The sequence below is a fragment of the Crocodylus siamensis genome, chromosome 1 (genome assembly GCF_052110815.1).
Source record: "Crocodylus siamensis isolate JL-2025a chromosome 1, ASM5211081v1, whole genome shotgun sequence".
NCBI classification, from domain to species: Eukaryota; Metazoa; Chordata; order Crocodylia; family Crocodylidae; genus Crocodylus; species Crocodylus siamensis.
This window is the reverse complement of record NC_143395.1, coordinates 404237236-404250231: the sequence shown is the minus strand read 5'-3', so window position 1 is coordinate 404250231 and position 12996 is coordinate 404237236. Positions and strand designations below refer to the sequence as shown.

The 12996-nt window shown below is 41.9% G+C and overlaps 1 protein-coding gene across 4 annotated transcripts in view; it reads right to left on the bottom strand.

The window, feature by feature from the left end:
* The window catches only part of NOX4 (NADPH oxidase 4), a 195478-nt gene that overhangs the window by 99879 nt on the left and 82603 nt on the right, over nucleotides 1–12996 (bottom strand). For all 4 annotated transcript variants that reach the window (XM_090030601.1, XM_090030598.1, XM_090030599.1 and 1 more), the window contains one exon: nucleotides 9699–9759. In XM_090030601.1, the coding sequence (XP_089886727.1) occupies nucleotides 9699–9759 (61 nt within the window). The remainder of the gene's footprint in view (nucleotides 1–9698; nucleotides 9760–12996) is intronic.

Sequence of the window (12996 nt, the reverse complement as noted above, 5' to 3'; positions counted from 1 at the left end):
TGACCTCCGTCAGTCATTCCTTTCCCTACTGTAGCAGGGGATGGAGGCATTTAAGACAACCCTCCGATACTTAGATACCTGGAAAATTATAACAAATTTGTAAATTTTCTATATGTAGAATCTAATATTGGGGGGGGGGGGGGGGGGAAAGGGGTCATCTTAAAGGCAAGGTGACTTAGAATCAAGGAAATACAGTAATGTTGTTTGGTTCCAAACAGGGCCCATCTGTTTCCAACTTATAATTGCTGAATGTGAACTGATGGATTTCCAACTGGAAAAAGAACTCTCTCATTTCAATTATTTAGGTCTGGATGCTAATTTTCTATCAAATCTGGGTGGGGTTGGCAAACATTTGAGGGGTGGGGCACAGAGAAAAAAAAAAAGTTCTTTTTTCACTAAAAGTGCTGATTTTTATAGGAAATTCTTTTTTGCTTCTTCTCAAAATTCTGAAAGCCAAATTTTTAATTTGGTTATGCTAGTGCACTCTCCCAGAGATGGATTCCAGTTGCCTCATGTCCCCATCTCATTTACCTGGCAGGGTTTGTGGTACCACTAAGCATTGTCAGTCTTTCCGAGATGAAAGCCCACATTGCATCTTAGAAAAGTAGTTGGGCTTGGAAACCAGCCTACTGAAGAACATGGGAGCTTCAGGCACCCAACTACACGCAGTGTGAGGCAACATGGCAGCATTTAATGACTGAATCATTGTGGCTTCCAGATAAGTATTTTTAATTTTAATTGTATGAAAAATTAGGTATGTTTTGATAGTTTTCTACGCAAAAATTCAACAGAAACACTTCTTTTCAAAATAGTTATTACATTTCTGTTTTTTCCTGAACAACCACTGTCAAAATAGGTGACATGAAATATGATTTAATTTTAGTGTAGCCTGGACTAACGCAATAAAAAATAGCATACATATAAACAATACACTATAAACAATTCTAAATTTTAAAAAAAGGAAGAGCTAAAAAAAATGTGGGATTTAAGCTTGGCATATATGCAATGTCACTGAAATGACATGCATGTTATACATGGGCCTGTCAGCTGTTGCCTTTCATGACAAGCCACTGCTAATTACCGGCATGGCTCACACTGCTCAGCATTCCTTGAATCTCATGCTTTTCACTGCCACATACAGCTCAAATCCCATTCACACACTGGGTAAACTACTTCCACTTCGCTAATTCTTTCACATGGCCATATTGCTTTATAGTACAACATATCAGCTAATAACTTAGTGAGTTATGAACGGTCTTACTGATGTGCGTCATTTCACAATAGCTGGTTAAACTAAATCCTGCTTCTAAAGCGCTAGACATTTACAAGGAAGTGCCTTGAACCCCCTCAAAAAAAATCAGACCGCACATCCCAGAAGTCTGATATCCCCAAACTGAAATTGAAAACAAGAACTTTGTATCAAGTGAGTTCAGAGCTCCTAGCTGCTGATCCATTTTTATTCATGGCATGGTTACAGCATGGACTGCAATGGCAAGATGGCATCATTTGCTTATCACTGCCAACATGACTCAATGCTAGATTGGAGTAACCACGTATAAAGGCAAACGGAACATCCAGTAGCTAAGCCTGTTCAGTCTTGAACTCTGCTAATGGTGTGTGTGTGTACGATGGAGTAGACCATTCTATAATAGTGAACAAGTGTTATGATACATAAGACCAACAATTCATTTCTAAAATAAATCAGGACCATCAAGCCTTCATAATCTTCAAAACTAAGCTTTTTCATTCCATCCAGCAAAGGTATCACACAATCTGTTTTCACAAGGGTAGAAAATAGATAAGTGATCAGGCATTATACAGTGGCACTTTCGATTCTAGTTGTCATCAATTCTAAATGGACAAAAGAATAAATATTATCTCCAGAACTGTATCTTCTTCCTTTTTTCTAAGTTTCTTATGTCTTATGTCTGCTGATGATAATCTGGTTGTGGGCTCTCAAAGGTATGGCAGGGTAAAGAAGAAATAAAACAAGTCTTTGACATACAAGCAAGACTTGGGGGGGGGGGAAGCACGGGGGGCAGAAGGAGAGACCATAAGAAGGAGTGTGGCTCTGTTGCCTGATGTTAACACATTTCCCAGGGAGGGTCAAGGGAAAGTTTCTTTTGGATTTAGGTCCCTGTTTCCAGGATTATTTCTGTTTTTCATCCAATGTCTGTTTATTATAAAATGCTTAAAGCTGCTAAGACACACGAGGCACATGGGAAGGGCAGGCCTGGAGAGAACTCTGCAGTTACTAATACGGCACAAAACGGCTCCAAGAAAGACCAGGGCCTGAAACGCACCAAAAAGTGAGACTGTGTACGAGCAACTACTTGGAGGAGAACTTTGGGTTCTTGATTCCACTGTGAGAGCCTGGCACCTGGAAAATTAGACATCGCAGGGCCCAATATACAGCTGTCCATGTCCTTTATTAGATCTGTCCCTAAGTGACATGCAGGGAAATGAGGGCTGACTGGCATACAAAACATAAAGGCATCCCCTGGCTGGAAGGCAGCATCAGAACAATTCATACTGAAAACAGGATGCCATCTTGCCCTATGCAATTGTAAAGCTTTCAGTCCATACAAAACTGCAGTTAATCGCTGTTAGGTAAGACTAATTTTTTTTAAAAATATTTTGAATATGGCTTTTCCTTTTAAATGATGTGGTTTTGCGTTTTCCTAACAAAAACCATGCATTGCTCACAATGTCGAGGAGAGAAACCTTGTTTAAAAGAGATGTCATTTCACATTTTTATAACACCAAAACATTATTCCAGAGTCGTGGGGAAACCTGGCATCTTATTTGATCCAGGGATGGGAAGCCTCACTGATCCGGAAACAGACAAGAAGTCACTTCATTAGGGACTGCTCAATGAAACTTGAATGGTGACTACGGGGGATGCACTAGTGTTTCCAAGGAGATGCAGTCATGCAGGAAGAGATGGCCTCCTGATATGCACCTCTCTGTCTCCCTGGAAACGAAGGAGTACCTGAGAATCTTAAAGCTACAGACACAGGACCGAGAAGTTCAGGCGGACAACATATATTCTCAAACTCATTACTCATTTGTAGGGAAAAAAAAAACTATTAACAGCCCTTCATTTTACCCTTCCTGACTGTATCACTTTGGTTATGTCAGAGCAACATATCATATAGATACCAAGTGTACCTTGCATATCATTATGTGTTTGAAATAGTCAATATAATCTTTGGAAGAGAAATGATCTGGATGTAGCTGGACGACACCCAGCAGTATTGTACTCATTTCACAGATAGGAAAGCTAAGATTACACAAGATATCTTGAAAAGAATGCAGGGAGTTTTCCCAGATATTTTAAGGTTTGGGTCAGGGGTTTAACTAGAACATAACCCATCTTATTTTACATGTAGAATAAGAAAAAACTAATCATTTAGTCATGTTACACCCTCCTTCTATAACACAAAAAGTTTTACAAGTGCAAAAAAATGGAGGACTGGGCATGAGGGGCACTCTAAAAATAAGGACTAGTGTAGGACAGTTGTTGCTAGAAAGCCAACATTTTGCTTTAAAAGCATTACCCTTTCTCTGTAAGTTAAGGAATAAACTTCTCAGAACCCAACTGACTGATGCTATAGTATGTGTTGTACCAAACCAGCTGAAGAAGGACATCAGTAAATATTTTCAACCTGAATTATATAAGCGTGAACAGACTATCATTAAATTTAATTCTCTAATAAAGCAATGGAGCTTCCAGTATTTAGCCAATAAGCCAATTTGTCCATTCCCCTGCCCACTTTCTACTCAGTTAATGATTTCTTTTAATCAGTTTATCTGTAGTAATGAATAATAATAATAATAATAATAATAATAAACTTAATGAACATTAATAGCTCTGAAGAGTAAGGCAATATTCTCCATTGGATAATTGCATTGTTAAATCATTTTAACCACATGGTAATGAAACAGAACTACTTTTATTGACATAATCAGTTATATGAAAAAGCAATAAAATCAGTCTATTTCAGGACTCCATTCTGTAAGCCTTACCCATGCAAATATTGAATGAGACTGGGCTATTCACATGATTAAGGGTTGCAGAATCACGTCTGTAGTAAACTGTTTCTCCAGTAACACATTAGTTGTATCCTGAACATTTTAAATCTAAAAATTTACCATTTAGATGTTATAGTTTGAAAGCTTAAACTTGAAGTCTTAGGACACCCAACAGAGTACCACTGCTTGCTAATCAGGAATTGAGACTTGATTCTACTGGGATTGCTATCGCGTTCTTACCCCCCAAAACCTATTATAACATATGATGAGAACTATTAAAGCATACCAGCATGAACTGAAACAGTTCCAAACCAGAACAGAAGTTAGGGTAATGTCGAAACCAATAACTGTATTTGTTTACCAGTAATGGCTAGCTATTTTAAAAGAAACTTGGTAACCACTAATTATGACAATCATGAGAGAGCATTGTCACATCGTCCATTCAAACTCGCATCCTCCCTTCTCCTCCCTGCCCCCTTTTGTTTTCTGTTTCTTTCATTTCCTTTCCATTTTAATTTCTCTCCAGCCTGAATCAAGCCCCATTAGGGCTTGTTACTGCTTATGTGACATGCTAACATGATTTCTCAAATCTTATCCCTTGTATTACAGAAAATGAAATATCTCTTCCTTTCTACTTCCTCTATGTGCCACTAAATTGTACCTGACTGCAAGATCCCAACACAATCCAGTCAAACTCTTTGGGTTAGGAGCTGTTGGGGGTTAACAAAGAGCACATTTAGCCATTCCTACATACAACTGAAGCAAGGCTCACATGTTGGGAAAAATCACCCAACTATTAAATCAGTTTTCTAGCCCTTTGGCCCTAGCAGTGTAGCACCAAGTGATCAAGACTGGACTAATGTCAGAAAAATTAGAATAATTTGCAGAGATTTAGAGCATTTAGCTCAGGGGTGGGCAAAACGATGGATCTGGCCAGCGGCCAGACTCCATTTTCCAGCAACTCCTGCCCAGGCAGCTCTCACTGGTCTCCACGTTGACACCAGCAGCAGTGGGGCCATTTTGGCATGGGGCCAGAGTCCCCACAGGGACTGGTCCAGGCAGTGCTGGCAGCGTGCATGGCTGGGCAAGGAGCTGCTCTGGGGCCAGGACCAGGACCTTGCAGCGGTGACAGCGCAGGCCGGACCCGGCTCTGCCCCAGCTCGGGGCCATGTTGTCACCGCCGTAAGATCCTAGTCCTGGCCCCAGAGCAGCTCCTTGCCCAACCATGCACCCTGCCAGCACTGCTCAGGTCAGTCTCCATGGAGACCCTAGGAGCACAGGGTCATCCCGGGATCTCCATGGAGACTGGCCAGAGGGATACAGGCAGGGGCTGCTGGGAAATTGAGTCCATTGTGGGCCTGATCTGGCCCATGGATGGGACTTTACCCACCCATGACTTAGCTCTAAGTAAGCCTAAGATCTAAATTAAATCTTCTAATATTCCTATGGCATGTAGTTTACCTCGCTCTCAAGCCTAGTAATTACTGTCCCCAGAATTTGGAAAAAAGTTGGTAGCAATTGGAAGTGGTTAAGAAGTTACACTCAGAAGTTTTCCTCAGAGTCATAGGCATATTCATTTAACAATAAAGCCAGTCCAAAACATATTAAAAGGTGAAAAGTCAAGCCCATAGATATCATGGGATTGGTGCAAACATCAGGATATTTCAAAAACAAAAAAAATTAGGGTCCTTTTTATTTGTTTTCTAGGTTTTTAAGCACTCCATTTACATTTTCTGGCTCTTCTGAAGTCTAAGAGCTAGAGAAATGTTAAAGGAAGATGAGATTTTGTTTGGAAACTTTTGATTTAGGGCTTCCAGAGAAACATCAAATATGGGAAGAGCTAATAATAATTAAAGATGATTTAATTCTTTTTTTTTTAAAGAATTTAATTCTTTTTTAATTCTGCAGTGGATTCAAAATAGGGTAATCTGCACATAAACCTGAGGAATGCTTTTGCCCCACTGAAGCCCAAGTCCTGCCTGAGAAATCGAGCCATGCACCGCAATGTTTATTGGACTAACGAAGATGGCTGCAAGGGTAGCAACCTGTTAGGTTTCCCCAGAGAAAACTGATTCAGATGAGTTTGCAAGACTTATGGTATAAGACAGAGTCTCAGATTCAATTGTGGGTAAACACAGTGCTGTTACACTGTCACAGTATTACTGTGCTGTTACCCAGCAATCATGGGTAACTCATGAGTAATCTGATGGCAGCCCGATATCTTTATACAATAAAAGTTATTATAAAGGCAGAGCACAAAATGCTTTTCTTAATATACTATAACTAGTTGGCACCCAAAAACACTGCAACATGCTGCAGTCTTTTTACTGGATTCAAAATACCCAGTTCACCATAATACTTCTGAGCTCTGTATATTTGTTTTCCATGAAAACATATTTTGCACAGCAGCAAAAAGGGATGTCTGTTTCGAAGCCATCAATACCACTTTCTGCCTAACAAGCTGAAGTGGATGTAGTGAGAGATGCACTGTTTTGACAGCATGGTGTTTTTTTCTCACTGCTGTATACTGCTGGACAGATCCAGCATGGCCTGCGGCCTCCCAGTTCCCTGCAGGAGGTGCCAGCTGAAATGCCAGCTTTGAAATAACCAGGTAGCGGTTTTGAGGAAGAAGCAAGGGAAAGAAGGGGAGGGGGAGAGGCTAGGTGACTGGTGACAAAGTTGAGACAAACTGATATTAAACCAAAAATAAAATCTGTAAATGGAAGGATCAACGGTTGCCAAAATCTGTAAATATCTAGCTAACAGCTGGGGAAGAACAGGGTCACCATCCAGATGCCATACAAGCGGAACCGGCAGTTGTTCATAAAGCTTATTAAATCTAATGATTATCTACTGAATCTGAGACCTTGTCTACAATGAAAGGTTTTGCCCTTACCTCTGCTGGGATAACTAGAGCATCAGCATGCCACACCAGGGTAGATGCAGTGATTCCTATGCAGATGTGCTTAGGCTGGTATAGCTTACTCTGGTTTAAGGCAGCAAAATAAGCTGGCTTTGCTTACAAGTATAACAGCACATACTCTGAGCCTTTCACTGCAATGGATCTGTCTCCACAAAGCTGCGCCCTTCACTGACACAGCGACACTGGTTTAAGGCAACCAAGTGTTTTATTGGATCACGCTGTCCCTTACCTCAATGCATGTAGAGGAGAGGATTGTAGGGCACATCTACATGTGAAGCTGCATCACTGTAGCAACACGCTACAGCGACATAGTGTCCTGGGGGAAAACCATGATGCTGCAGCTCCATCGCCAGAGCAATACGTTTCCCTGTTATAGCGTGTCGCTACAGTGACATAGTGACAAAAAATAACTGTGCGTGGTATGCACGGCACAGTATAGGCTGTTACTGTGCCATCATTTAGTACTTCCAAAAGGATATCATGGGATAGTACACATGGAAGTACTAAATAACAGCGCAGTAACAACGGTGCCATAGTGGTATGTGTAAACGCACCCACAGGATCTCTCGCCTCCTACATGGAGCTCTGTCTTGGGACAAGGACAGTCTCTCACTTAGTGTTTGTCAGGATAGGGCACTCTGGGATCTCTGGAAACTACTGTAACATTCATGATACAAATTGTACAGAGCTGCAACTGAAATTCATTGGGAGGAAGCAAATTTTGACTAGAAAAAAAGGAGGCCCTACTCAGCCTTTCTGAAAATGTATCTGTAAAATGGACCAAGTCCTCAGCTGGTAGAAACCACACCAGAAACATTGGCTAATGGAGTGACACTGAAAGATGTCACTTTATGATCTGGCCCCAAGGCCATTCTCCTGAAACAGGTCTCCCAGCTACAATTTTTTTCCCCATGTTCTAACTGCCCCTGTGCCCAATGGTACTAAATCACTAATCTTTTTAAAAGGCCAACAATTATACTGCCTTAAATGTCTGCTTCGAGGCTGAACATTTACTTCTAGAGTCCCTGTTATTTGTTTAGAAACCACTTTCTGTATCTATTGGGAAACTGACTTTATATCTGCTGAGACTTGAGCATGAAAATAATGTTCCCAACAGAAACCTCCCACCAGGAGTTTCCAGCTCACTTATCTCTGTATTGCTATCTCTGTATTGCTGCTTATAAATGGGAAGGAAGTGACTACTCCCATTCAAAACAAGACATAACTGCTCAATATTTCTCTGCATCTCCTACTCAGAACAGTTGCCTCATTGATCTACATAAAATCTACTTTCAGGCCACAAGGTGTTTCATTCAATTTTCAAAGAGCCTCAAAACTCAGCTTTAGTGACTCAGGCCAAATATATAACTCATAGACTAGATTTGCCCACAGCAGCACAGCATCCCTCCTGCCTCAAGTCATTCAAGACAGAAATACCTAGGGAAACACTCTTTCCTGGCATCTCACAGGTGCAAGTAGCAGTCAGGGGGTGACATGAAAAATGTCTAATAACCAATCAGGGCTTCTCTGTGATTTACAGCACATCTGCACCATCTGCATCCCTTTTAATTCAGGCTTTAATTGAGCTCTCTGGCATAACTCGTTAGCCCTCTGTCATGTCAGATATACACTATTTGAAATATAAAAATTGGATACAGGAAGACAGCCAAAAAAAAAAAAGGATGTGGACCAAGGAGACAAGAACTGTGAAACAAAATCACAATTGTCTGGCTATTATTGTTACTACTATTGCTTGTTACTGTAATGTCTATCCGTCAAAAAATGGGCTCCCAGCGTGCTAGGCACTGCACAGACCAAAAGTAATAAAATTCCCTGACTCCAAAAGCTTAGAGTGTAGAAGATAGTGGGTTGGGGAAAAGGTATATAAACATAAAACCTTCTCCACCAAGACATATTCAATTGGTCACAACTTCTGAAGCTCCTGCTCCTTCAAGAAAGCTCAATTAGTTAACACCTTTCCATCCCATTTATCCCCTAAACTGCTCCCCCCTGCCAGTGACAAACCTTTCCAGCTCACCCGCACAAAAGATAAATCAGCCAAAATATAAAAGTTATTCCATTCCTACACAAGAAAGGAAAAAGATAGCTTCATCTTCATAGGCTTTTCCTTTTAAGATAAAAATGCAAAACTGGAAAAAGGCAGCCACTGGGCAATAATGGCAACCGCCACATAAGCCTATAGATGTCATGCTGAGCAGCAAATTACAATTCTCCTTTGTATGGCATCCTGGCTAACACCTGTGGCCAGGGAGACATTCACGGAGCAGAGGAAGAGCATGGGAGAACATGAAAGCAACCTGTAATCACAGTGTGCCATAGGTGTTAATTAGCCTGGCAACCAACCAAATGGCTGATATTAAAATCCCCTTATCTAGGAACTGCACATTTCAGCATTTCTACAGTTTGCACTACACTCGGCAAAGAGGCAGCAGGCTACTGAAGAAAGGAGAGAGACTGAAGCATATTACTAATAATTAACTAACAATCAGAACATCTCTTAGCTTAAAAAAAAAAGCATTATTTGAAAGAAATACACATCTGAATACGTCAGCAGCTGCCTTGAGAAAGCAACAACAGCAACTCTGGAAAAATAAACATGAATGATCTCTCATGAGAAAACTTAACAAATGGAAGTGAGATCACTGTGCTGGAGCCAGCAGCTGATAACACTGCAACTTATGATATGCATTCCTAAAAAGGAAAATTTGCTTCTACATACCTGTCCAGTCTCCCACTATTTTAATATGGACCCCAAATGTGGCTTTGGTATCTGTAGGGCACTGAAAAAATTAAAGATGGTAAGGAACACTGCTGAGAGTAATAATGAAATAAACAGATTCAAGACATCATTTTGAGGCCAGGTTCTTATTTGGTGTAAACAGATGACTTTAATAAGCCATTCTGAATTACACCAAAAGATAATCTGTCCCCTTATTTACAAAGCAACTCAACATTAAAAATGCAGAAAGTCTAGACCAGGGGATTATGGATCTAATCATCCTGTAGGGACAGAGGACTCAAAAGGAACTCCCAGCTCATTAAGTCCAGCATCCTGCAATTGCAGGCAACCATGCAATAAATATCTGTTCAAGAGCATTAAGTCCAATCCCTCCCACACACAGCTCTCCTCTGTTTATAGAACAGTTCTGGAACATGTTCACCATTGATGAGACACGGAGCAGCTACTACCCGAAGTAGTCCCCAGCTCCATTGACCGTAAGAGGCAGTCTTGGTGACTAAGGCAGATATTACACTTAAGACACAATTCATTTGTTAATCACTTCTTAAATAGCAACTCAGCCACACATTCAAGCAATTAATGGCACCATAGAAAGGGAAACCAGCCACAAAAATCTTACAAAAAAAAGTGTAATATTTTTGTGACTGGTTTCCATCATGCCTTACATTGAAGGTGTGGCAGGGTTAGGACCACCCTCAAATTTCCTGTCAGCTCCAGTGCAGTCCCTACTAGTCAAGAAGCAATCAGGTGATTATTGGTCAGATTTGAGACCACACTGTAGCTCAAACAGGCCTTAGTGCCATCTCTGCCACCCACCAATCACTCATTTGTTGGCCAGATCCAGGGCCACATCTGGGGTTCGACTGGCTCCAGTCCCTGTTAGCCAACAATCAACTGATTGTAGGCTGGATCTGGGACCACACTGGGGTTGATGATCCATGTGGACCAACAATCAGCTAATCGCTGGCTGGTAAGGGCCATCCCGGACAGTTTGAGTCCTGGTATAATCCCGGTTTAGCAGACTATCAACTGATTTTTAGCCAGCTCCAAGGATTATACAAGCACCATTTCCAGCTCCAGTTCAGTCCTGGAGCCATCTGTGAATTAGTTTATTGTTGGACACCCAGTTTGCAACTTGCTGGGTTGATCCTAGGTCCCCTCTGCATTGGCAAGTAAAGGGTATGCACATTTGGCATGGCAGAAGTCATGTCTGTTAGGATCAGGAATCAGATCCCACTGTGCCCTTAAATGAACATTTGTCAGTGGCCTAAGAAAAACAGGAGCATTCCCAGTATGACCCAGCCCCCTGCATTCCACACTCATGTGCCAAGCTAAAAAAAAATATGGTTTAAAAATGAAATAAAATAAAAAAAAATAAAAATAATCGTTCCTTGTATTTGCTTTCTGGTTTTGGAACTTCAAAGATTCATGTTTTCAAGCTTATCTCCATAACAATGAGGGCTAGAAATTTAACAGAAAAAGTGAAAGCTGAGAATCAGATGCACTCACACAATTCGTAAGAGTTTGGGCTTTAAGAAAATTGGCAAGTATCATGCAACGTATGATGCATGAAATCCCAAGAGCTGGCAGTGGTGTGCTCCAGCCATACTGATGTCACCGCACCCAGGATTCTACTCTAGGCGCTGTCAGCTCACACTGTATTTGCAGTAGGGGGGAGGTGCAAGCCCTCTCCCCAAAAAATATTTAAGCCATAAATAGAACCCTTTTCCAGTGCCAAAGAAGGACAAAGGGAGTGAAGCAGAACTGAAGACACGGCCCACCAAGTAAAAAATCCTTGCTACCAAGAGGAAAAGTCAAGACACATTGACAGACTTTAAAAAAACAAACAAAAATCAGGTATGTCTTTAGAAAAGAAGTTGTTTTCCTGTCAAGTATCAAAACTATCAGTTTCTTCCAAACCGACTGAAGCACCACTCCATTTAACATGCATCTCCTATCAATTAATGGCTGATCCAACTCTGCCAACTCTACCAAGTACAAAAGACAGGAATCAGAAAAGGGGGTCTCCTCTGCTTTTACAGGTTAGAAAAACATGTGGATCAGTAGAGAAGACTGGAACTAAGGAAGTCTTAAAGTTTAAGACTTCCTCTAAGCCTGCGACTGACTGAGCCACTAATTAAAGTCATAACTTTTATAGCAAGAAAGGGATGGTTCAGTGGTTGGGGCATTAGACTACAACTGCAGAAACCTAGGTTCAGTTTCCTGACCTGCATGACTTTGGGCAAAAGTAGGGTCTATATGTTGTGTCTTTGCTTCTTTTTCACACCAGTGTAAAGCTAGGTTACAGCAGTATATACATGCTGTGCACCCATGGCCTTAGTTCAGGGTTTGGCAGCCTTTTACCATTGCAGGCCAGCACTTGTGACCCAGCCAGCACCGTGGAACACAGTCCTGCTGCAGCCACTGCACTGACAGCAAGCAAAGGAAGCAATGAGGAAGAGCAGCCCTCCACGGGACAACTGGCTGGAGAGGTTGGAGGTGATGGACATGCCATTAGCAAAACACAGACTGGATAAAACAGCTGGGGACTGGTGCACTCTTAGCAAAATGTGGACCAGTTTTTACTTTCACAGGCCAGATCCACTCCCTTTGTGGACCAGATATGGCCTGCGGGGTCTAGGTTGCCAACTGCTTTAGTCTGTACCTTAGTCCCTATGTGTAAAAGACAGACAATAGCACGTCCCTGCTTCTGAGGAATCTTGTGAAAGTAACTACAAGAAAGACTGTACAGTGTTCAAATGCTAGAGTGAAAGGACCACATAATCTCCTGAGATGGATATGTAATAGCTCAAACACTTACCTACTCTCAGCAATGTTTGGGAAAGTTTGGCAAACATCTATGCCGTGTCCATATATGTGTAGACGTTTGTTTCTCCAGGGAAAAGAAGCAGCGGCATACCTTGGCATGTGGCAGGTTACCCGGATGGGGTAGGGGAGGCTGGGGCTAACACTGGGATGGCCTCAGCAGCCTTACCTGGGTTCCTGGGGGCCTTCTGGGCCTGCAGCAGCAGCAATCCTGCCACTCGGAGCCTGGCCATCAGCCGGAGCATGGCTCCAACCAGTCAGGCTCCCACTTGCATCACTCCACTTTTTTTTGCATAGGTTTTTGTCCCTAGGATCTCCCCAGGTCTAAACCCCTCCTCTTCCCCCCCCCCCGCACCTCTACCTTGCAGCATGGAGAACAGCTGAATGTGCAGTATGTGGCACCACAGACATGTCTGCGGTGCCACATACCCCATGGACGTGCTCATCTGGA